The 27,194-nt window shown below is 39.4% G+C and overlaps 1 protein-coding gene across 3 annotated transcripts in view; it reads left to right on the top strand.

The window, feature by feature from the left end:
* Positions 1–19,230: 19,230 nt before the first annotated feature.
* dtnbp1b (dystrobrevin binding protein 1b) overlaps positions 19,231–27,194 on the top strand; it is a 36,448-nt gene continuing 28,484 nt past the window's right edge. For 2 of the 3 annotated variants that reach the window (XM_065948152.1, XM_065948153.1), the window contains exon 1: positions 19,231–19,648. In XM_065948152.1, coding sequence (XP_065804224.1) covers positions 19,603–19,648 — 46 coding nt within the window. In that variant the 5' untranslated portion in view covers positions 19,231–19,602. The remainder of the gene's footprint in view (positions 19,649–27,194) is intronic. The other variant, XM_065948154.1, reaches the window with a different exon arrangement.

Genomic DNA, 27,194 nt, shown 5'->3' with positions numbered 1-27,194 from the left:
TTACATTTAAGTATGAAAAATCACATATAAAGACTTTAAGATGACATTGTAAGTTCAGAGTGTGAGCAGGTAACAGGTCAGTGCATTGCCTCAGGAACCTGTCATAGCACATTAAGGGATGACAGGATTAAAGCCTGAGACCTTTCAGTCACAGGTCCCGGAGCAGAATCATCACTCAGTGTTCCTGCAGTGGCAGGATCAGGAGACAGGCCCACATCTGCATGAGCACAGCGTTGACACTCACAAAGGTGCAAAGACACACAGGCAAGTCTGTGATGTGATCCACAGCCCCTGCAGCCAAACAAGACATCGCTGTCATATCTCAATCCATTTTATCCACCACCCCGCTCACATGCCCTGAGTACTTCTCAACTCTGCTTCCAGTCCTCTCTTTGTTATCTACGCCCTTCCTCATAGATCTTTGCAGCGCAGAATCAATTTAGGATAAGAGTTCTCTTACGTCGGCTTATTGGCATTGAAAAGATGGTCAGGGGAGTATAGTTCAAAGCTGATTCTGGATTCATATTAAAGCTTATTCAGGCAGTCTCTACGTCACCTTGCCTCGGGACACTGAAAGAGAGACAGAGAGGGAGAGAGAGAGAGAGGGAGAGGGAGGGATGATTTTCATGAGTGGATGAGCATCGGGGAGAAATAGAGCAGGAGTGAGAAATGTATGATAGAGGCAGTATAGCCTCCACACTCCTGTAAGACATCAGTTTTTATCCATGCCTTCTGAGCTGTTTAAAAAAAACTTTAAAAATACCAGATCGTCAATCATGCACTACTGTTAAGTTTGCCATTTTAATTAAAAGTGCTTTGCTATCTTTTTTTCTCCTCCTTGAGATGGCTCCTTAATGAAAAAAAAAAAATCAAAATTTGCCTGTTAATCGACGGGTCTGTTGCCTTTATTACTGGCTGTCTAAAAGAGAGAAAGTGCCTGATATCAGTGATTACCCTGAAAGAACAAAATGATTTATGCCACTGGGTGGAGAAATTATTAACCAATGAGTCAGCAGTTTATCAAAGCCTAGTAAAATGAGTCTACACTTAAAGCGCAACCCACCGCAGGTATTGTGTGTGTACATCCTAACTTGGGTATTTTGGAGAGTTACTGCTGTGCTGTGTCCGTCTGATGTGCTCTGTTGGCTCATATCCAGGTTGGCACACCGCATTGTGACTATGGCAGCTGCCAACACCGCTTCCCATAAGGGGGCATGTGATACGCCATGTGGACGTCAACAAAAGCATAAGGGCTGCGTATCAATCTTTTCACATTGTGTTAAAGTCCCAAAGCACATCCCCTCTACAGGCCAGCTTTGTCTGCCATTGAACAGGTCCAAATGAAAGCAGAAAGACTCTGCTAATTCACCGGTGATTAAAGAATCATTTAAAGATGATAATGCAATGCACAATGTTTGGGACTGAGAGCTTTTGTCAGGTGAACATTTGAGATTCAACTGACTTTAAGGAGCCATGCAATTCAATGCTGTTTCGTAGAGTTTCCCAGTGCATGCTTGGATGGGCACCATGGCCCTGATTAGAAGAAGACAGTGGAGTCTTAATTACATCAATTAAATCCATTCAATCTGCAGAGTCCCTCTGCACCTTTAAGAAAAAGCTAAAGACCCAGCTCTTTATGAATACCTACTAACTTAATGATGATGGTCTCCATATTATTGATGATGATGATGGTAATGACGATGGTTTTTGTTTGATAACAATGACTTATAAGATGGTTTCTATACTGATTAGAGCTCTCAAGAACTGCCCTCAATGTTGTGCTTTGCCTCTGGTCACTTCCTGTCAGCACCTGTGTGTCCAATCAGACTCAAAGCTGATTGTTTGCTCTTACTGACATTGTTCCCTTTTTTCTAGATCCTTGCTTGTGTTGTACTTACTCTCTGATGTACGTCACTTTGGATAAAAGCGTCTGCTAAGTGAATTGTAGAATTGTAGAATCAATTACAAATGTGACAAAGACACCATAGTTAAAAAGCTAGCCAGTTATAGAGCTGCTGTATCAAATTATGCACTTTCTTAAACCAAAAAAAAAACAGCTAAGGTGCTAACAATCTTGAAGATAAATGAGAATTCAAGAGCCTGTTTGATGCCTCACCACATTCTCTGAAAACATGTTTCCCAGGAAAAGCACGCTCCCTGCAGCCCCATTGGCCACAAAGGCAATACTCTGGACATGTCAAACACATCATTGTACATTCAGATTATTAATAATCAACAAGGGGTGTCCTGTTTGATATTCTGTGTATAATTATGAGCCATACCACAGTGGAAATGCAGCAAAGTTTTTAGGTAGAAAAAACTAGTAACTAAACTAAACTTGACAGGCTATAGGGACACATATTAGTGTTAGTCTAAAGTGTTTTGCATCATATGTGACCTTTAAATCTCGGAAAGTAATATTTTAGTAGTATTTTTGCAGAAGCAGTTTTTATCTCAAAAAAGTTCTGAAGATAAACATCCTTGATTTTTGTAGCCTGCATCTCATAATTCACAAGGTCAACCTAAAATGAAATACTTATATTCATGGTGTGACATACAGTATGTGTGTGGGTGAAAAAGCTTTCATCAAAAATGTTTGGCCCCAACAATAATCTAAAGTCTTGCCTACCACTTCCTCTTTTTTTCTGGATATACAGTATCAGGCAGCTGTGGCATCTACAACATCTCTCCAGTATTACTATGGGGGAAGTTTACTTTTTAAATATGTGAGCAATTGCAGCTGAGTCTGTACATCTGCCCACATTCCCCGGGATGAACTCCAAACACAAGTGCTTTCCGACAGATATGGAGTAAGCTTCACTTTGGATCCCAGTTCACTGAGTCAGGAGGATATTTCTAGGTCAGTGAAACAGACAAGTAGTAGCATACATATCAGATGTACTGTAGATCCCCCCTCTCTGAGCCGCAGAGAGTGTGTGGTGCTTTATTTAGAAAGCTCATTGGTGCAATCTTTGTCCTTGTTTCTTGTTGCATCTCTTATTCATCACTAAACCTACATGTTAGTGGTGAATGTTTAATTATAGAAAAGAGGAGTTGAGAGTGAAGTCTATTTTTAGCCAGGATGAAAAGAGTTAAATGAAGGAAATGTTGTTTTCAGAATGAACTCATGCTTGAATAATTATTTAATCTAGTATTATTAAGGGATTGAAAGCATGTAGTTAAACGATGTATCAGAACTCATATTTTTCATTTTTATGAAAACATACAAGGATGTCGAGGTTAAAGACTTAAACACAAGAAACAACAATCCTATTCATAGAGTTTTTGTAAAGCACTTCAGATTGTACAAGTGTACTTATGTCCACAACTCATGGACCCATGGAAACCACAGCCTCAATTAACGTTTGTCTATGGAAAAATATTGCACAATGCTGCAATACAAAAATAGAAACAGCACAAATATAAACATATTAACAGTTAATAATAGACACTGAAACACATATTCTACTGCTGGTGCTGCAGGATGAGCTACAACAGAAGGTTTTCTTGCCAGTAATACCAAACAATTTGGTTCTTATCTGATGTGAATATTTTATGTAAAGATCCTTTCCATCAGATCACAGGAAGCTATTCAGCAGAGCAGGCCGTAGATCTGATAACATCCTACATCCTCATCCCATTTAAGGGAAGCACTTTACTTTACCCAGCCACCTAAACTCACATTTATTGTTTGACCTGAGTATAATTCATTCCTTAAAAAAGGTTAATACCAGAGTGCATGGTGAGAAAAGAATGGACTGCCCCTTAACATTGAATGAGCTCTTTGATGCATTCATGAGCAGGACCTAAGATTAAACTAAACCACTGTGAATTATTGCCACAACCACTAATGAGAAAAAAATCTGGAGATGGTAATTTGAGTATCTGATGAATGTTTTAAGATGTGTTCAGGTGTCTTCAAATGTAACAGCTTTTGATTGTGTGATTTTAATGTAAATATAAATGATCCAGAGTACTGGCAGAAATCACCAGTCATCATGCACAACCTTCAACTCAGCAGAAGAACCCAGAACTATGAGGATGGGAGGAAGCCAAGTTAATGTGTGTGGGAATGGATTTGTACAGAAAGAGAGGGAATGGAGGAACGTTTTAAAAGTTTATTAAATAAATGAAATGACTTTATATAAAACACATGTCCAAACATAACAATACATTAACTTGGAAATAATTTAAATTGGAGGCCTAAAACCGGTGTACTCTTCCTCTTCAACAGGGTACTCCTGGTGGATACGGACAACAACGCAGGAAGGTATCACTACCCAGTTGTGCTTTCCCAGGTATCCCCAGCACCAGGAAACGAAGGATGCCAGGCAGCGAGCACGCCTACAATGACAAACGTAAAAAAGTAATGTGATTATATTCTTCAAGATTTATTTTGGGTTAAGTGGTCTTATAGTCTTCTTTCCTCATTTTGTCTGTCTTATACAGCACATCATGATCCCTAGAAGATGAAAGATGGATCAAACTGCAACGTGCCCGAAATCTATTTGGCTGTATGGATTGGCCTGGACATCTGTTTTTTTTCTTTGTTTGCTTTTTTCTGATTGGTTTGCCCTTGGTGGATGACTGCTCTCTACTGAGTATATTCTCTAGTCATTTTTGGATGTTCACTAACTTGTGTTTGTACTGTCTAGAACTTTTGTGAATGTAAAACATTATTTTGGATTATTTACATTTGTCTGTAGGCACCACATGAGTGCAGGCTTTTTATTTATAGCTCAGAGACACTTTACATTCTAATTGTTTGGCTGTGCATTGATCCTGACAATACCAAACCTGAGTTAAACTAACACTAAACCAACTCTGTGTTTCCTAAAACTCAGCTTATTTTTAAGAAATGCATTCAACTTGACTAACATAACTGTTATTTTGACATTCCTAAATAAAAATGTTTTTTTCAGACTTACACAGCTCTCTCTTTCATCTCCAGCGGTCCATGGTCTGTCTGATAAATGCTCAGAGCATTCTGCAGGGAGTAGGGGTTCAGGCAGACAGGCTCAAGGCCTGGATGAAGAGTCATGCAGTGTGGCTCCTCTGGAAGCTCCAGACATTTATTCTGAACCTGTTAGGTGTTTCAGTTCTGACGATCAAGTATTAATCTTGTGTATTCATACTTTGAATGATAATTTTGTATAAGGAAACTATATATATATATATATATATATATAAATTGTCTTTACATACAGCGTTAAGCTGCTTGCAGCACACACTTTCCACCTCTGTGGGTATCATCCTGCACTCTCCACAGGTGCACCTGTTCAAATATGGTTTAATTAACAGTGACTATGATATCGTAAACATTATGGGTTAAACTACAGTATATTCATTAATCTCAATACTACTGAGTATATCCGGTTGCATAGCTTGTGTGTTAATTATGGAAATCAGCGGTTCACACATCAAGCATGAGGACCTGCAGGCATGTAGATAAAACTGACAATAGACCTTTTTTTTTTAGGTGATATTGATAAGGGTGGGGTTATTTTACCTTTATTGTGTAAATAAAAAATTGGCCTGGTGGTTAATAATACATTCTTCTTTTGTATAAAAAAACGAAAAACATATATATTTTTTGGTTTACACCATTTTTTTAAGTCACATTTTGCACTGAATTATAACCAGATATTTGCTAAGGTAAAAGAAAATGTATCTCTTTATGTTGTAGTGTCATCATTTTATTTAAAAAGCAATGATTTTAAAAAGAGGGATGGCGTATTCAGAGCTAAAATGTTGCTCCAACTCATCATTTTTGCTAGATTCCTTCAATTTGTAATAGTTTTGCTGTACTACATCATAAAACCTCTAGATGGAGACATTGGTCTATTTAAATCCAGAGACAACATCACCTCTTAACTCTGTAATGTTAGCGCCACTTTCAGAAAGAACTTCTATATCAAATGTACGACATATAATTAAATCAAGAGTCAGTTAAGGGATTTTTTTACATAGTGTGTACTTATTTTAAGCATCCTTGAGATTAAAGGCACCTAGAAAAGGGATGAAACCCTTTAAGCCCTTAAGATCCTATAGGGAGTGTTAACATAATGTACAAATATACAAACTTCCTTTGTTTGCTGTGTGAAATGTAAATATGAATAAATGAAAACATGAATTGGGTGTGATACTCTGTGGAACAGACATGCAGAGGTTTTGATTCAGACTGTGGCAGATGGTCTCAGTGGAATACACAGTGACAGACCCTCTCTGGCTGAAGAAAAGACGGAGTCTGCACGGAGCCTGGGGGATTTTTTTTTCCCATTCTGATTTTTTCTCCCAGTTTTCTTTTTGCTTCGTCATATTGCTCACATACTCTGCTGAGGTCTTTCCTCTCCTCACAGAGCATGCACAGCACATGTGTCCACAGACAAAACGCACAGTCATCCAACATCTCCCTCCTTGCACTGACTTTATGTGTGAGTGAATCTTTATACAGCTTCTCTGCACACTGTCTGCAGGGATAGGAGAGAGTTGGCAACCCTCTGAGCTGAACAGTGAGTGGTGAATATGCTGCCTGTGGATCCACTGATTCAAAAAGCTGAACACATGAATATATGGATCTGCTCTTTAAGGCTTTCTGCTCATATTTCAGCTTTGCCAACTACCTTCATGTACTATCTTGAAATGGTCTGGGAATTATTTTTAAAAGCAAGGTTGCCTATATGTTTTTTTTTCGTTCTTTTTTTAGAAAGCATTCAGCATCATTCAGCTTACTTTAACTCTAGACAAACCCTTGGATGGACTACGGTCTCCCCAGTTGCTGCTGAGGCTTTTTTATGTTTTGATGCCTTGCAAAAGAGCAAGAGCACACCTGTCTAAAAGAAAAACAAGGTTCAGAGAAAGGACACTGGTGAACAATATTGAGTGTTTGAAAAAACCTTTTCCTCTCTGGAGGACATAACTTGAATGTCTTAAACTGCTGCTGTGGGGTAGGTGTCAGACAAAGTGAGTAAGCAGGAAACAGCATTTCTTTAAAGCATTTTCCACAGCACAGGTGCACATGGACAAGACAAAATTAGCAAAGAAATAAAAGGTACCGCTTCATCAACAGGGGGCGCCAAAATTGATACAATTTAAAAGTTCCTCAGAAGTTTTGAAGGCCCAATCCAAATGTCCATGCCAAAGCCAAAGCACTGACCCATGTTGTGTAATGTAGTACCAATTCTTTGCCCCTCCTGGGGGTGTGGTTATTCAGGGTATGACATGTTGGGCACCATTTATTTTACAGGGTTAATAAAAAAAAAGATTAACTATCAACTTGAACAGTTAATGGTGTTTTGCATTAATCATTGTCATCAGCAGTTATCTTGATGGGCATGTTTAACCTCCTCTTTGTTAGCATGTTAAGTTCTGGAGATGTGGTGCCTAAGACATAAAATTCAGTTGAGGAGGAAAGTGGCCAACATGAGTTATTGGTTTCTCTAAATGTTAATGGTCTGTGCAAGCATACAAGAATAAAACACTGCAAGTTAGGCCCTCCTTGGATCACAACAGATCCCCTTTCCGAAGCTTCAGTTCCAGATAAATATAATGCAGAAGAGGCATGCAGCTTCTTGAAGTGTGAGCAAACAGCATCTTTGTCTTCAGTTTGATTTGTGCTTCTGTGAAGTTTAGAGCACAAAGAGTGAAGGCGGAAATGGAACAGATGAATGTGTTTTTTGTTTCACTGGAAGAAGCTCACTGTCGTTTCCAAGAACTCGTGGTGTGCTAGTTTAGGTGGTAATGCATGCTTTACACACACCCCTTCTAAAGCTCAACTGAATCTTTTACTGTCTATAGTGTTGAATGTATGAGGTTCCATATTAATAGATCATTCGGCTAAATAATCCTGACTGTATCACACACTGCCTCAAGACAGCTCCAATTCATTTAAATATCTAAGAAGATGATTCTGTAGCTGCTCCAGTTTAAATTATACATTTCAAAAATAATTTATGTTAGATATAAATGGAAGTTGTCAGAGGTGAATATGTGTATCTTAGAGATGTATGGTCAAGTTTCAGACAGTCTTTCTGTATGTGATAAAAATGTATAACTCACTGCTACAAGAATGAATGTACATAAAACACTAAAATTGCTTGGAGGCCAAAAACCCTGCCATTAACTCATCTTTTTTTTTTTTTTGACTGAGCTTCCTGCCTGAATGACAATGCTGCAGTCAGAAGCAGCAGCAGCAGCAGGGAAAGCCAATCATTCCCTCGCATTTGTATTCATGCCACATTCTCCCACAATTGTCTCCTTGCTGTTGCCATCTTCTGAGTAGTTTTATTCACTGCAATCTCATTTAACAATTTCACACTAAAACTGCTGAAATGTGTTAACAGCTTTATTGATTCTAGAGCAAAGACATCTGTTGTGTAAATATAGGTATTGCAAAGCTTGCAGATGCTTGATTAAGATCTTATCAAGCATTAGAATGATTCGTTTAAAATGTAAGGATACAGATTATATCAACTTTCCCTGTTATCCTAAATCCAGTCAATGTGACATTTCTTCCCATTACTGTATGTAATGGTATAATGGAAACAAATTCACAATACATGAGGCCTTATCAGGACTTTACTGGGACTATTATTTTTCAACCCTTCTTTAAAGTTGACGTTTTTTTCTTACACTAGATGGCACTTCTATAATAGAAAGTGTCATGATAGCCAGAAGTGGGGAGGTTTTTAATCTGTGACTTTCTTCAAACTTTTAATTTTTTAATTTTATTTGTTTTACCTAGTTCTCGGTTAAGCAGTATAATGTGTACAGTGTAGAGGCATCCTTTCTTTTCACTAAACAACCTAAACAAAGAACGAAAAGGTGCTGGAAGAATCAAATCGTATAACCTTTCCTTTGTACAAGGAAAAGAAAGTAAATGAAAAAATGACAATACATTAAATTACTATGGCTAAAATACCTATTAAATACATTCATTTAATTTCATATTTGATTTATTTGCTCATTTCAGTGTATGGTTTCAACACAATAATACACAACAAAAAATAAATATTTTCTTGCTGCTGAAACACTGTTGAGCAAACAGGAGCAGGAAGAAGAAAACGTATAATACCTGCCCCTTTCCTAATAACACAAGATACTGTTGAACAGAATAAGATGGCTAACCTGTTGTTTTCTCTTTCTTTCACAAAACAAACAATAGATCAACAATATAGAAACAATCAATTACAATCAGTTAGATTAACTCAATGCATTCATAATTTCCCAGAAGCTTTTCTTTATACATTATTTTAAATTGAATGATACTTGAGCAGCATTTTAAATGATTATTAGAATTCCATAATTTAACTCCATTTACTGAGATACACATTTGTTTTAATGTAGTGCGTGCAAATGGACTTTTAAAATTAAATCTCTGTCTATGATCCTCCTCATTAGATGTAAATACAAACAACTTCTGTACATTTTCGGGTGATGATCTATTTCTAGCTTTAAACATGACTAATAATGTTCACATATGCATAAGCCATATTAGAGTACAATCCACCACACATCCTGCTCATACTCCTGTACACGGGCTTAACAGAGAAAAGAGAAATTATACAGGACAATTAAAGTTGACCAATTAAATCCAATGAACTGGAACTTTTTTACTCTGCATTGTTTGTGCTCACGCATAGTAATTACTTGTGTTCATTGCAGTCATGCAGCTGGAACTTTTATGAATACTGTGCAGTGTGTTTACTGGACATGATTACGTAACATCTTATAATGATACCAGCGGACGTGAAGAGGGGGTTCCTCTGCAAGCTTAAAGTCCCTGCATGTATGCTCTGAAAGGACCTTACATTGTTGTGGTTCAAAGAAAATCCCCTGCCTCTGGTGTTCAAACCTCGGAGTTTAATAGGCCGTTGCTATTATCTCTCCCAGCATGACACTTTTCCATTTCACTTTCACACACAGTCTGATCTTTATTGTCTGTGCGTCCAGTGTGATGCTACTGAACCTGATAGGGGCAAGAAAAAATATCCCCCTTTGCCAGAGAATGAAATGCAGCTCATGCATTTTACATGAGTTATTATCACCCATTGCATAACAGAGGGACATTTGTACTTGGACATTTGGGGAAACGACATGTAGTGGATCGTGTTGTAAATTATGATGTCTGTATTGCAGGATTATTCAAGACTAACCAAGGTTGATTTATTCTGACATGATACATTTTGGATATATTGCATGTAATCAGCACTCTGTCAGCACTCTGTCATCTTACATTATTCCTGTTCAAATAGAATCGTCTTTACAATAGGGGAAGCCATTCACTTTGAAGCACCTCGGCCTCTTTTAAAGGGAGGAGATATGAGGGGGGGAGGACAATCAAGTCATGTCTAAAAGGCTGATTTTTATGGTTTAATGTAGCCCATCAAAAAGGCTGCCTGTGGCGTAAAATGGGTGAAATTCAACGCGATAACAAGGGTAGTGGCGCAGGTCAGTCATTGCCTGAAGCACTTGTGGTCGGTATAGCAGAACAGAGCAGGAGGTCACTGTACTTTAAAAACATGAGGACACACTGGATGCTTTAGGCTGAGTTGGGGATGGGGTTTTGCAGCGACATGGCAGCTTGTGTAGGGAGGTGTTGAGTGGGAGCATCTAATTTAAACTCTCAGATTCAAGTGTCATCACTATGCAAAACCATATGGTGACAGAGCAGTTAGCACATATCATAACTGAATTCAAGTCTTCTTAACTGATGAAAGATGGAATCCAATAACTATCAAAACATGATACAGATTTGCCATTGTGTGCATTTTAAGCTTTTAGCCTGTTTTCCAGACATACAAACTGAAAAGATGATTTTGCATCATAGACTGTAAATGGACCTTTAGCCAATGTGACGTCAAGCAGTGGTTCATCAAAAGATGTCATTTTTGGTGGGAGGCGCAGTAGAAGTATGATGGGTTGGCCAAAGCTAAGTAATAACAGTTTTGCCTGCGGCTAATAGCTGAAGTGTAGGATGATTAATTTTTCCATAGAATTAGACTAAACATGTGATGGTTAGTGGTAACTGAACAGTTGAGTTGTTTATATATGGATGCGTAGGATCCTGTTTGTGTATGTGTGTGTATTTCGGCCTATATGTTTGTGTAGCATGTTCATTAAATAGAGTGTAAAATTGAATTTCCCCTTGAGGGATTAATAAAGGATAAATGATTATTATAATGGTGTTTGACCCTACCCCCTCCCCACCGGATCGTTGGTTGACGCTATACAAATAAAAATGAATTGAATTGAATTGAATAAAATTGAATTGAATTGACTCACTTTTGGAGCCGGCCTCAAGTGGTCACTAGAGGAACTGCGGTTGTAAGCCCCTCGTGATAGCTTCAGTTCTCAGCCATTTGGTCTCCATCATCTTCAAGAGTGATACAGAAAAATATGATGACATCAGTGACATTTAAGCTGCTCAAATGTCCGAACCCTCAGTAGAATTTGGGTTGATGGTCAAATGAATGCATTTAATGGGCAGTTTTCCTTGTGAAAAGTACTTTATTTTTATTTTATTCATCCATCCCTGAAACCTGTTAAGCCTCTTTCCTGTTTATCCTACGGTCAGCAAAATGGCCTATAAAAATTGTTGCTTTCTTGTTTATGACAGAATGTCTCCCTCTGCCTCCTTTGCCCAGTGGCTCATTTTCAATGGAGATGATGAAGGCTGGTGATGAACATGGAGCCATATTGCATCCTTAATGATTCCTGAGTCTGTGTCTCCTCATATTGGCCAACGCAAGAACAGATGGCCCCACTGGTGGAATCCAAACCGGCTGACTGTGCCTGTGACAACTTTGAAAAGTAAGTGTGTGTGTGTGAGTCACTTTATGTTTGAACATTTGTGACTGTGTGTTCGCAAAAAAGTGAGTTTTATGTCTTTGCTCCTGCAGGCCGACAGCTCTGAATACGAATTTTGCAATGAGTCAGCTGACGTGGTTACATAAGGACGTGAAAATCCACTGTGTGTGCATGGTTTTTTGTTTCATGCATATGTCACAACAAAAACATGTCTGTAGAGTTCACGTTGGGTCTGGAGGGGATGGGTCCTGTCAGTTACATTTGTATTCCATCTACATGAAATGAAAGTGAACAGGTACTGGGCTATCTGTCTGTATCACTACCTTTGCCTGTTTGATTCAGTCTGCCAGCCGCCCCCCCGCCAGAAAAACAGTTACAAGGTGTTGTACAACGTGGCATTCAAGACAAGATGATGACAGGAGCTCAAACGAGTACAGCAACTGTTGTGCATCTTTTTTTTGTTGTTGTTCTTGTGAAATCTGTCGAGCACTCACAGGCTTCTATACAGCAAACATGTTAAAGCCTCTATCTATCTGTCATGAGCCACTCTCAATAAAATAATCATGATACAGAATATTTCTAACAAGGTAATGACCTTGAGATTTGTGCTCTGACTTGCCAAAAGTAAAAAATATATTAGTATTGAAAGTGTTGGTAGAAAAGATACTATAAGCAGAACAATATATCGTTATTCATACTCAAGAAAGACCTCAAATATGAAAAATGAAAACTAATCTGATGTTGAATCATTACTGAAACATGAGTTTGGGAAAAACAAAAAGTGCAGGCCAATTGGATCAGAATGGTAATTTGGATCTATATGTTCATATCTTTTGTTGGAACATTTTCAAAGAGTCTATCAGGGTTGTCTCCTTGACTTTTCCTTCCATCGCTCACTTCTGTAGCTCTTCTTTTATCTCTCCAGAGCCCTCGTCTTCAGTCCCTTGTTCCACCCACCTTTCCCTGGATCCATTTACCACAGTCCTTGCCAATCTTCCCTGAGTCCCCCCCTGTAAGTCCTCTGTGTTTTTCATGTTCTTCTTCAATGCCAATAAGCTACACACAGACCTTGAACCAACATGAAACTGCTCTTATTTTATAATGTCAAAGAAAGTGTCATCCAGCAAGGGGGTAAAAAATGAAGATAAAGCAAACTGCCTGAGGTGTAGAGTTGCCTGGCAACAATTTCCCATCTTTGTCTAAGTTGGCCTTCATCAGATTGCAGTGAAGACATTCCCAGATGCTCCAAAAGTTGGTTTGCACTCACTGGTGAGAAGCGGGGACAAAGAGAACAGTGAAGGAGAAAAGAAGCTGCTGAAGAATAATGTGTTACGATAAGGGCTGACTAACTCTCACAGATAATGTAGGAATACAGCAAGCAACCGTTTTCATGTGTTAACCTCTTTTCAGTTTATTCTCTGCCTCCAGCTACAGTACAACAGTTGCTTTATACTCCATTTGTACATAAAGAGACTCAAACCAAATTATTTTTCAGTTCAAAGCATAAACCGTATTCACACATGTTTACACATATATTTAGACAGGCAGCTCTATGAAATAGAAATTTAGTAACTTACAACATTAACACAGACATCATACATTCCTGTTAATATATGTTAGTGTGCATACAATAATCAATCTCAAGAAGAAAAGAAACACATCTTAATATTGAAGAGTATATATGGTTATATATCTCCAATAGTGTTTCTCTTTCTCTTGGATGACCTTTAATCTCTCTCCTTGCTCCTGTTGCCGCCTGTTTCTGCTTTCTCCTTGCTTTAAAAAAGTTCACTCTTAGCTTGGAGGGTAATTAAAAGCCCATGCCAGCAGTTAATGCCAAAATGTGTTTTTTAAAAAGTCACATAATGTTGTGTTTGTTATATTAGCTCCCTCATCATTTGGGTTAGATATGATTACAGTATTAAAATTTATTTTTTTTTAAAAGAAGATAAAGTTTACTAAGAGTTAAAAAAACAAGAAAAGTAAATCTATTCTATGCTAGGGTTGCTGTATTGGTATTTACTGTCAAGTTACTGTAAGAGATACTTTTACATTTCCTCCTGCTAGAAAATCATAAAAAATGATAAACAACATTTTTATAATGTATGAACTATGATAAAGGTGCAATAGTAACAGTTTTATAAATCAGAATTTGTCATTTTTTGTTGTGCTGGTGAAGTATGATTTTTTCGTCACTCCATTTAATTCCTAGTCACGTATCCAGGTGGTAGTGACGATGGCAGCAGATCAAGCTGAGGAGCCTAGATGTGGTTTTCCCACAGCGATGTCCCCCCTGCAGCTCGCTCTGGCATTCTCTGGGCAGCTGGGATGTGTAATCCCTCCGGCTGCACTGCAGGCTCTTTTCTAGCTCTGCCAGGCCGGGGGGGCGCTCTGAAAAGGGATCACCTGAGGCTGCAGGGGGAGGCACAAGGTTCTCTGACCATATGAAGCTTCTCCTCTAGGCGTGAAAAAGCAGTGACTTGAAAAAAACCGTCCTCTCAGATTACTAAACACCACACTAGCAAAAACTGAGGGTGTGGACCCTATACGGTTGGGAATAACTCACAGATACGATATGATAAAATACCATAAGCAATACTGCAATATGTGGTTTAGTGATTTAACAGTTTATATATCTCAGGAGGCAGGTTCACAGAAGCCCTTCATAGGAAAGTCTGTGGCTGTGTTAAAGGGCAGCTTTTTGAAGAATGGGGAATCATGTCCTTAATCCATTTGGTGCATCCTCATTTTGCCCACAGTGGAGAAAGTCAGCCGGAGATTTCTGGTGCTGAACTCATCTTCAGATTTCTAGATACGACTTCAGATTCACAGCTCTTTGAATTTCGAAGGCAGTGCCTGTAGCAGGAGCATTACCCTGAATTGAGTTTGCTTTATATGTTTTTTTATTGCAGAGTGTAGGTCTGGGGCCTTCCTCAAACATCTTACGGCTTGTAGTTGCTCCCAACTGGCTGAGTGAGGAAGAACAAAACAATCTGGTGATGGCGGGTGAGAGAGTGCTACCTTTTGGTTTGAAACTAATTCACAAAGACTGAAGTGTTAAAAGCAGCTCCTGAATCACCTAGACCTGCATGTAATCAGTCAGTTTCTGCAGATCGTACACTTCACTTCTGTGTGTGCCTGAGTGTGTGTGTGTGTGTGTGTGTGTGTGTGTGTGAAAGTTGGGGGTGGGGGAGGAGTCAATACTAATCTTCAGTCAACTGAGCAACCAATCCATTAACACAAGAGATGACTGTGCAGTTACTTGGACACTGAAAAATCATGTTTACAGCGCTGATGAACCTGAAACATCGCAGCCTGTCAGAGTTATTCATCAAACCAAAAAATGTTGTTTTTGGACCTCAACGTGTTTCAGTTTATTTAGAGTATCGGTAACACCTAAAATAAATAATCATTGTTTCACTGCTGGAATGAACTCTGGTGATACATTGCTGCAATAACTTGAATTGCTATGAAATGTATCTGATCAAATAGGGCGTTCACACTCGCAGAAAACGTCTGATATTTCCAGGAGGAGTTGCATGTGTGAACAAAAACAATGGAATTTTTTTCACTCTGAGTTTCCCCCTTTTAGTATTTTTTCCACATAAAGTCTGAATGAGCTATTGAGAGAACACAGCAGGATATAATCATGAGGATTCACCTTGAGCCAGTGGGAGAGAGTGGTGACGTTAATATCCTGTGACCTGTGCACCACCAGAGACTGTGTGCATGCCACCGCTATGATTTCCGTGCACATGATTAAACTGCTGCATTATGTTTTCTGTTCTCCACTATGCTCTTCTTTTGTTGACATTGTCATTCTGTTGAACATTGATTTAAAGTCAGATATTCAGCTAATGTCTGAATTTTTCTGTGTTTTTTTTCCTATTGGGAAAGTCGATTAGGTGAAGCCCTCTGGCAATAATGAAATCAGTGAGATAGCAAACTTCACCCTCCAAAATGTTGTTCGACTTTTTGGAAAGGGGGAGTTGAAAAGTTTATGGATGGCCTGGAGAATTTGGCATGTCTCCGCGTGGATTACATAAAAACTGGATTGCAGAATGTCAGTTTCCAAGGCAACTGTATTTTTGTGTCTCTCATTCTCATCTGTCAGTTCTCTCTGTACACTTGGCAAGTATTGTTAAGTGAGGGCTCTGTGTTTTTGTAAGCTTTAGTATGAGTTGGTCAGGTGTCAAATGGAGGGGGGAAAAAATCTAATAAAGGTTGTGATTGCACAGGCAGTTGTGGTTGAAGAGAAAAGGATGGAAATGAGGATTCAAGATAGCGGAAAGGAAAAAGAAACGTTTAATTGCCTTCCTGTTTAGTTATAAACTCTTCGTTTGTGTGTCTGTGGGCATGCATGTGTCCTAAACTGGGTTTTGTATTTGTATGCTGTCCCTACAGGCAGTGTGAGTTGTTAGCAGAGTGCCTGAAAATCTCATTATCTGCCAAACAATGCTGCTTAATAACTTGCTGTGTCACTCCCTGAATTAAAGAGGGAGGATTTATAACGCAGATTTAAAGGAAATCTCTGCTTTCAGTAGCCCTAGCACTGCAACATTTACTGTGATTTGTGAAGTAGAGTTTGCTGCTATACTTTAGCCATGGATGTGCATTAAACATTCTGATACACGACTCCCATTTGCAGTTTATTTCAGGGCACTTTGCATGATATGCACAGTTTAGTTACACATTCAAGTTTACAATGCAGTCGGTTTTCATTTTTCTCTGCACACCCACACATTTGTTTTTACACCCAACCAAGTGATTCATGTTGGAGCAAACATTAAACACAGGCTCTTTAAACTCTAGATGGAAGTGGAAATGTGAATGGTTGAGGAATCTTTCAGCTAATGAGAGCAAAGGAACCATTTATTGGCTTTTGTTATTGTCCCAGTTCGATGGTCTTTTTTTTACCACAAAGCTGCATTGTAACTCTTAAGATAATGCTGCAAGATGGTACTATCAATCTCAGACCACTTTGCAAGCAAATATGAGTGGTTACTCTCCTGGGAAATTAGCTTCCCTCTCCCCTCATAATTGTCACACACAGCTTAAAATGTTTCCTATGATGTAAGCACACTCGACCTCTGCCGTCGAGTCTGGAAACTTGTTCCTGAAGCTCTTTTTAAAAAAATATATCCTCTCGTTGATTTCAGCTTTTATTCTGTACTTTTTCTAACGAGTAAAATACAAATGTTGGATGGATCTAATGAATCTTTTTTGCTAGACTAGTAAAAGTGCTGTCTTGAGGTCCCCGTCCCATAGTTGATGAATCATACATTTACCACCCACTCCCTCGGATGATGGTCACGGTAATGTGCTGGCTAACATTGTTGGTGTTTTTTTTTTTTTTTATGCCCAAGGCTTTTTCATGTATCATCAGTCAATGGTAAGGAGTGCTGGGGATGCAGGGCCTTGGGTGTATGCGGCTGAGTCTCACAGCGCTGTGTTTGGCATGGTAGTAAAAGGAATGCAATAACCTTAATAAATGTTATGGTACAGCGTTTCTAGTGTGTACATGGTTAAATCCTTGAATTGGCTGAAGATCCAGTTCCCATGGTATGCATACTGCATGTCACTGCTGTGCTGCTTGTCATGTATTCTCTAGTCTTTGCTCTTTTAACAATAAAAACACTTGAAACTAAGAAATGTAGTTAGGTCCAAGTCAGTTATTAATTGTGGGCTGTCGTCACATTTTTAAGTATTTTAAGGTTCCTAAGGCTCCAATTATCTCTTCAAGAATTTCTCTTTTATTCTCCTGCATGAGGTCCATCCTGAAGTCCACTCTGTGCACTTCCCACCCCTCCCTCATCCCCCCTGTGCGGTGCAGTAATAATCACCCACAGCTAATTAAGAGGCTTATGAGATTTCCTTTGACTGCAAAGCAACTTGCACAGCTGTATCCAAATGCTATCGATTGTGGGTTTTGGTGTTTGTATCTTTTTTTTTTCTTTTTTTTCTTTTACTGCACAACATCCCCTCAGGTGTTCAGTGCTGTGATGTGCCATTAAGATGAAGGCTAGGGTTGACATTATGTGGATTTGGTGTGTGTGTGTGTGTGTGTGTGTGTGTGTGTGTGTGTGTGTGTGTGTGTGTGTGTGTGTGTGTGTGTGTGTGTGTGTGTGTGTGTGTGTGTGTGTGTATGAGTGTTTGTGCTCAAGCTTGAGGGTTTAATTTCTCTTCAGAGTGACTCACTTCCCTGTTTTGACTCCAAGTCATGTGTTGTTAGGTGTTAGATGTGAGTTTTTTTGCAGGTCAAGAAAAAGAATGAAATGAGAACTGATGCATCTTTATGTCCTAAGAAAGCAAACCAGACCACCAGGAAGAAGATTTATTATTTTGATATGTACATTTGAATGCATGTTCCCTTGCATTTATAGTTGATGTTAGACAAGCACACTGAAGTAACCGCTTTTTTCTTACTTTATATGAAGCAAATTTTCACTCTGACTCATTTGATTTGACGGTTTGACTGTTAAAAGAAAGCAGGATTCGTTATTTTGTCAGACAACAGTACAAAATGCAGGAACTAGACAACACCAGCAAATAGACAAGTCAAACCTTGTCCATAGGCACTAAAGAGGTCACAAACCAAAAGTTCCTTACCGGAGCCTTAAGAACTACTTTCAGTCAATATTCTCAGGATTTTATAGAATAAAAAAAGCACAAGGTCTCAATTAAATTTGAAATATAATACTTTGAAAATTCTACTAGCATGGCTCTAGAAGCGATGTAAGCAAGAGAAAGGTCTTCAGGGGTTCCCATCATTTGCACTTCACATGCATCAAAAAGAGGAGAAAAACAGACCGGGGGGGGGGGAGGAGTTAGTGAAGGACATGAGCGGAGGAGACAGAGCTATAGGTAGAACTGTGATGCTCTTCACAGTATCATGCTAATGAGGAGGATTATTATGCCCCCCCCCCCCCCCCCCCCCCCCCACAAGTGTGTTACACTTCAGATGGTGTGACTGTGTGTGAAGCTGTTTTTTCGTGTACACGATCAAACATGATAGGTGTACCTTACCTTTTCAAAGACTTTCTGTTTTGTCTTCTTAACACTTTTACTCTGCTTCCTCTTTATCAGGTTATTTATTTTTACTTAAATGAAAAGCTATCTCTCCCCTGGTTTTTCACTCACATGAACAAATGGTTATAAATATGAAGATAAGGATAACAGGCATTATTGTGAGTTCAAATGTCAGAGGGGAATGTGTTCATGGGTTATAAAAACATGTACAGCCACACAAACGCACAAACTAATAAATATCTGCGCTCCTTATTTCCCATCCTCCCTTTGCTACACTCCCTCTCTCCCACCCCCTCCCCTATCTCCTCCTGTCCCCTCCGCCCTCGCTCTCCTGCAGCCAGTGGTATGCTCCACTTGTCTTTACTCCCCTCTCTCTCTCTCTCTCTCTCTCTCTCTCTCTCTTCACTGTCAGCCTCAGCAGCCTCCACACAACCACAGCTAGACACACTGGTGCAGTGCCGATCCATACATGCATGTGTATGTGTCGTTGGTGCCTGGTTTTCTTGCGAGTGTTTCCATTGTTTGGGTTTAACCTGCGTGAGAATGTGCCTGCTGTGAGCCTCTCTGCAGCATCGTTTGTATGGAGGACCATGTGTGTGCAGAGTGAGAGACAGCGTGAGGATGCATAGTGGGCAGGGGTTGTTGTGATCGGCGGAGTTTTTTTTTTTTTGGTGTACTATCGTCGTGTTGCTCACTCTTCCCCACCCTCTGCCTCCTATTTGGTTATCTTGTGAGGGTAAAAAAAATAAAAAGCTTCCTGCTGGGATGTCCACGTCGCCTGGAGTGACAGACGGGAGCCAGAGGAACTCATGTAAGTGACTTTTGTTTTCTTTCTGTTGGAATGTGGAGTGGTATTCTGTGTGTGTTTCTGTGAAGTATTTACGGGGGAACAGGTTTTTTATTTGAAACCTATACCGTCTTTTTTTCCCCACCATATAAATAGAGGGTTTTTTTGTGCTTGAAAGCCAAGGTAGAGGGGAGATGCTGTTAAAGGCAACAAAAAAATGTATTATTAGAGATTTTGAAAAGACAAATGCAGCAGGAACCAGGAGTCTGTTTTGCGTGTGTGTGTGTGTGTGTGTGTGTGTGTGTGTGTGTGTGTGTGTGTGTGTGTGTGTGAAAAAGACAAGTAAGAAAGTGAGTAGGAGGGACAAGAGTGCGATTGTGTAATACTGTTTGGTAAGTATAACAGATGATGATAGTAAAACTAAAAGGGGGATCATGCATGCTATATTGTGCATTCTTGTTGACATGATGGAAAGATATAGCTCTCGGAGGTGTGTGTAATGTGGGAGTGTGTAATGTGGGATTTGTGTAATGTGTGGGAACATGCAGGAGTGTGTTTACATGTTCCCTGGAGCGCCTCCAGCTGTCTAACTATTGGGGAAGGTGTTGTGCATCGATTTGACAACCGAACCAGCTGCATCTTTTCAGGAAGTGGAAAGGAGCAGATGAGTGCTCGTGTCATTCACTACTACACTGATGAATATTCTAGTTTGATCCTGGAAAGACGGTCACAGGCGATTTTGGCTTTAACAGATACTAGAAAGCAGTCCATCACCCGAATAGGATTTTTTGGGGGGATTCTTTTTAAGCTATGTTAATAATGGATTGTGTTGGCTTTTTAAGTATAGTTTTGTCTATCTGCTAATGTAGACGTACCATACTGATGTTTGTACTGTTTCTGTAGCTGAAACTTTGCAGGACAGGTCAGATACTGGAAAGCTCCAACAGTAGAGTGTGTTAGTAAATAAATGGGTGAGAGTGTGTGGGATCCCTCTGCATTTTGAATGTTTGACTTAATTCTGCCCTCAAAGATACAAACAACATACTAACAAACACACACACACACAACTGAAGGACTGCTGTACTGTAAGTGGGTGATTGATGAAATGATGTGACTCATTTTGACTCATCGGAGAACAAACACAGAAAATCTCCTTCACACACACACACACACACACGCACACACATACAGTTACACGCACGCACACACACACACACACACACGCACACACACACACACACACAGTTACACACAGACTCATTGACTGGCTTGACTGAGGCACAGATCACATCTGGGAAATTGGGTCTCCTTTTATTGCTTCATTATTATTGCTTCACCCCCCCCCCCCCCCCCCCCCCCCCTCTTCTCGCTTTCATTCCCCATCTTGTTATTTTCAGGATGTTATTTACTGCCTGACCTTGCATATAACTCTCCTGGAAAGCTTTTTGTGTTGTCTGCGTGATGTGTTGATGATCACACAATGACACTCTCACCCACACCAGACACCTATTATGTGTTTATGACTGTTTGCCCTTTTTCTTTTTTTTAATAATAATTACATCATTGTATATGTGATTATTTGGCTGACTCATGAGCTACTTTATTGTTGTGCAAGTCATTTTTTTTTAACTTTAACGTGTTTGGCTCTCAGCTGCCTTGCTTTGAACTCGACTTGTTTGTTCCATGTCGAGACACATCCATCACATTACCTCCTTATGGAGCGATGCTTTCAAACTGAAATACCAAGTGGCCGCGGGCTACGATTACTGATTTACTAACTGTAATGTTACATAACCGAGTGCAGCATCTGGAGGGAGAAAGTCCATTGTCTTGGCTAAACGACAGCTTTATAAAAATATTGAGATTTAAGGAGTTAAAGATGGAAACAAATGAACAAAAGGAGCTTTAAAAAAAATGGTCCTTTGGTGTTAATTTGAGAAGAACATGCCCAAACAGGCAAGATAAGCCTAAATAAGTTGTCTTAGTAAAGTAATTAACACATCAAATCAAAACCTTGAATAAGATATTGTAGTTACATAATGCCACACACAGAAATAGAGCAAAGTTATAGACTATTTATGGACTTGTGTTTTAAGCCCTTTATTGTGAAGGCGGTTATATTTTTAGATAAGACATTCAGCAGTCTGTCTCTTTTGTAATATTACAGTCTAATGCTGCTGCAGCACTCTCTCTCTCTCTCTCTCTCTCTCTCTCTCTCTCTCTCTCTCTCTCTCTCTCTCTCCCTGTTAGTGTGTGTCCTCTGTAAAGGAGCAACAGCAGGCACCTGCCACAGAGATGGATGTGCTGTGTCATCACTTCTCCTGCCAAATGATGGCTTGCTTCACCTCTCCTCCTCTTCCAATACTCCCCCCCTTTCCTCCTCTTTTATCCTCTTTTCTCTGTCCCCAACTTTTTTTTTTTTTGCCCCTGGTCGCTCCATACATCTGCTCTCTTCTCTGCTGGTGTCTCATCTTTTCCTTAATCCTCCTCTCCACGGTTTCCCCTCAGCACTCCTCCTTCTCCTCCTCCTCCTCCTTCTCTCTCATCCTTCTCATCGCTCCGCTCTCCTCCTGTCTGGTTTATCTGGGTTCACATGAAACTTTAATTGCATGTAAATCAAAGCGCTGCAGATGTGATTAGTCTTTTGTGCTGCTTTAATGAGTGGGGTCTGGACTATTGAAATATGGTACAGTAGCTGGCTCCTGCGCTCTCTCTGATGGCTTAAGGCATGAACAAACTTGACTTCTACTGCTGCCAGAAGGAACACTTTTTTCTCCAAGAGCATTAAAGTTTTCAGGGATAAAACGAAGAAAAATTGCTGAAAGAATATTATATATTTCTTAAATTGCTTGCACTTAAAGGTGTATTAGTCTCGTTTTTACAGTATATTCAGCACTTTTTGGAAGGGCTTAAAGTGCTAACTACAGCAATATCAGCATAGACATATTTGTGTGTCTGCAAGCTGAAGATTATTTCAACACAATTGTGTTCGTGTGACATTTTACAAAGAGAATTAGCATGCAATCTAGTCATTCTGATGAGACACTGTCGAGTAATTAAAAAATAAAGAAGGTGGCAGCAGTTTGTAAGATGTGACATTTAGCAGACAGCAGCACAGACGGCACTTCAGTTTTTTTAAGAACAAACAAATATTTGCTTTTGCTGGAAAGTTCAAACACTCACTGTAAGTAATACTGTTTTTAGCAAATAAACATGTTTGGATCCTGTGCACCTTTTTTATCCAATGTCTCCAGTGACTGACAAGCTGTGTATATTTATGTTCTGCGTTTGAACTCCTTAATCTCCCATTAACACGACGCAGTTAGCTAGATAATTAGCATATTAGCATGACGTGTAAGCACAGATCCTGCACACTCAAGGTGTCTTCAAGTGAGCATTAACATTTACACTTTGAAGTCACAGATCGAGGTGAACCTGCGAGTGATGGTATTAATAATATTAATCTTTAAAAATGGATATTGTGTCAGATGAAAGAAATCTGAACTGTTAGAAGATCATGCCAAGGACAGAATCTCGCTTAATATGCAACAAGGGACAGAATTATCACATTTTGAACTTCACCCATTTTAAATGTGTTTTTCTCTTTGGTGCAAAATGAAATAAAAAAGGAGTTTCATCTGTGGGCCTTCGTGTAAATATTTCAGTTCCATGAGAAAATCGAGCTCTAGCATGCTCACACTGTTGCATAACTGACGCATGTGTGCAAAGGCTTTGCATGCACACTGCAACAAGTGTGCACAACACAAGTAGGCCTACCTGATTTCTTCTCTTGAGTTATCCTTAAAGAGCTACGTCCTGCCTCTCTTCAGTTCACTCTGTGTTGCCAGCTGTGTCCACCTGGCTTTACAGGTGTTATTGGCAAACCTCCAGTATGATGTCTCCTCTCTCAACACTCACATTGTTTACTCGACTGAACTTCTCCCAGGGTTTCTCACACTATGATCATCCCTGTTCAATTAGATTAGGAGGAGGAGCAGTCTCCCAGCAAAGATGCTTTCGGGATTTACAAAGAGTGCCACGGAGGGAGAGTGAAAAAGGGAGAGGATTGAACAGGAGTTGAGACAGAGGATGGGGGGGGGGGGTGATGGCTGAAAGAGGGAAGCGAGAGAAGTAAAAGAGGGCACATTAATGGGGAAAGGAGATGGAACAATGAGCAGGGAAAAAAGGACGAGAGAGCTACCAAAAAGGCAGCAGAGGAAGAAGAGTGCAGCCCAGGAGGGGTGAGTAAAAAAAAAGATAACAGGTGGAGGATGAAGGATGCAGAGAACGATAGTGAGTCGAGAATAATAGAAAAATGATATTGTTAAACATGAGGAATTAAAAAGACTGAGCCAAAGCAAATGAGCACATTACAGATAATGAAAATGAATAATAAAGAGGAGTAGGAGAGAAAGAGGGGACCGTCACACTGTCTGGGAGTCTGCTAATTGGTGGTGGTTTTGATGGTGGTGGGACGGAGGTTGCACAGGGATCGCAGGCTGACGCAGTAGAGGATCTGTGGCCTACAGTGTCTGTAGGACAGGATGTTAAACTCTGCTTTAAAAATAAATGACAGTGAAAACTGGAAACACAAGGTCCTTGTCTCCTACAATAAGTGCTTCTTATTTTCCTTTAATAATATAACTGTTTGAGGTTTTTGCTTCAGATCAACACATTTCATTTGGTGTGAATTGTGGTACCACAATCATTCAACATGTGGAATGTGTTTTTGGGCAGGCTCACTTCATAACAGTAATTCATTACTGTACAAATAACACTAAGGCAATACTTTAAATTCATTATTATCCACTACAAATGCAGTCAAGGCTTATTTATTTATACATGATGAAATGATAATTACTGGAGTATTGGACACTGGAGTTGGGGCTTTGGTTGGGAACTTGAGGGTCCCCAGTTTGAGTCCCAGTACGGATCAAGTATGGTGATTGGGACTGGCTGCTGAAGAGGTCGCAGTTCACTTCCCGAGTCTACTCTGTCTACTCTCAATAACAGAGTGAAAAGTTTTCATTTCCATCAGGATCAATGTTACATTTTGTTTATTAAATTAAAGATTAAACTATCCAATCATAATGAAATATCTATTTATTAGAAGTGATAGTTAAGTAAACTATGGTTATATACTTTTTAATTATGAAAAACAATGAGAAGGAAGTTTTATTTATTGATTTATTGCAAACAAAATAAATATGTAACATTAAAAATATATTTTTAAGACCTGTTAGCTTTAGCTTGATCCTTTTATTAACAAATCAGAATTGTTCAAACTTCCTGACAGGATCAATTTCAGCATAACTAGATTCACCCAAACCTCTCAGATTTGTGGGACAGATGTTCTCAGGCACCAGCAGACTTGACTCACATGTTTTGGTCATGCCCCGAGTCTGGAGGATCACTGGAGGTCCTTTGATGTTGTATCTGAGATATTGGAACTGAATCGAGACCCATCACCTCAGTTTTCCATATTTGATATCCCAGGAGAGGGCGTTAGAATGGCAGCTAAATAACAAAATGTAATTTCCTTTGCCTTGTTAATTGCCCGCCGTCCAATTATCCTCTTTTGCAAAAAAAAATCATTCTCCACCTTCTAACACGTCTTGGCTGAGAGACCTAATATCATTTTCTGAAATTGGAAAAGATTAAATTTGCTGTCCGTGGCTCATCTGAAAACTTTGACAAACACTGGCAGCCTCTCATCTCTCACTTTGAAAAAAATGCAATCACTCCCATCAGACTGAACTATTGGAACTATTGTGGCAGCAGTTAAGTTAAATGTGGACTGCTCTGACTGTTGTGTTTCTATATCCAGGCAGCGAGCTGTGTATGTATGGTAGTACAGGTGTATTCATGTTGGGCTGTGACCTTATGGAGTACAGACAACACTAAAGGTTAACATGTTGATATTAGGTTATTACCAGTTGCAGTTTGTTTGCCTCTTGTACACAGTAGCTTCTACACTGTAGAAGCGGGTGGCCCAGGTTTAAATCTGACTCTTGGCCCCTTTCCCACATTCCACTCTCCCACTGATTTCCTTCACAGTCATATCCTCTATAATAAAGGCATACAAATACCCCAAATTAAAACCTCAACATCTGTTAGCCTTAGCCTCAGTAACATTATACATGTAGCCGTCAAGTATGCTATTTATAATATGGCGCTTATTTTAAACTTCTTGTTTGTACGAAATCAACAGCTAACATGAGAAAGTAATTTGAATTTTGTCCTTTCAGTCATGTCATGGAGCTAAGATTAGCTTAATGTGCTATATAACATCAGTAAGACAGAGTTCATTCTATCCATCTTAAATTGATGAGTGGTTAATGAGAAGCCTTGGAAACTCTGTTTAAAATCAATAACCCTTTTTCCAAAAACAATCACACATAGTATATTCAAAAAATACCATTTCATCTCCACAGCCTTTGTGTTGTGTGAAAATGTGAGCATTGACAGGTATGGCAACAGTAACTAAATTGGGCGGGGCTTAGATTATTTATTTATTTTATTTAACTGATTAGTGCAATCAAAACAAGGTCAGAGTCAGGGTGTAGATCACAGCAGGAATCCTCCGCTCTTATTTAAAAAGGTTGATGCATTTTGAAATCCTGACTGAGATTTATGCTGATTTTCCTTAAAACGCTGAAGTCAAAGATCATCAGACGCTGCATTTTTTTTATCCCGTTTTCCATCATTTAATATTAACATCTCCTTTTTTTTTACAGTTTCACAGCTTTAAATGAGCTCCCATGGCTCATCATGCTGAGAAATTACACTCCGAGCTCTGTGCATGTCAAAAGAATAAATACTTGGACGGATCAACAGAGAGCGTAAAGATTTGAATTAAAGGGAACAAAAGTGGACTGGTTTGTGATTATGCACACTAGACTTACTGTAAGAAATATGAAGAAAGAGTCTAAGCGATGTATCTGAATTAAAGTCTGTCAGATTATTTCAAACACCCCCTCATCTCTGCCTTTGGGTGATGTGAAACTGGGAGACCAAGATGACAGACTGTCTGAAACCATACTGCACACAAAAGACACACAGAAACACACACACAGACCATCCTACATTCTCATAGACGCGTCCATCTATCCAAGCACACAATCTTTTTTTTTTTTCTGGAAAAGAAGCCTATATATAATCAGTGTTTTTCTCTCCAGTCCTGCTCACAGATGGTTTAGAATTGCATTTTCCATTCCCGTGTGATGTACCTCAGCAGGTGGGTTATCGCTTTTTTTTGTCCTCCTCTCCTCCCACTCCTCAGGGAAACAAGTAAAAAGAAAAGGATGGAGAGAAGAAGTAACAGTGTGGTCAGACAGCCAGATAGTTATTCTAATTAGGTCCTTGGTTGAAGAGACAGTATTTACTGACTCAGACAGAAACACTGTTTATACTGTCAGTCCCTTGGAGTTTAAATATATTGCATGCACTTATTAAATGTATGTCTCTGCAGCTTTGATGTGGCTGTTTTTGTGTCTGTCCCTCTGCTATGTGCACGGTAACGTTAGCTTTTTTTGTACCTTTTTCCCTTACTAAGGTGATCATTACTTCT

Source organism: Labrus bergylta, chromosome 19 (assembly GCF_963930695.1).
Source record: "Labrus bergylta chromosome 19, fLabBer1.1, whole genome shotgun sequence".
NCBI lineage: Eukaryota > Metazoa > Chordata > Actinopteri > Labriformes > Labridae > Labrus > Labrus bergylta.
This window is presented reverse-complemented; position numbering and strand designations above follow the sequence as displayed.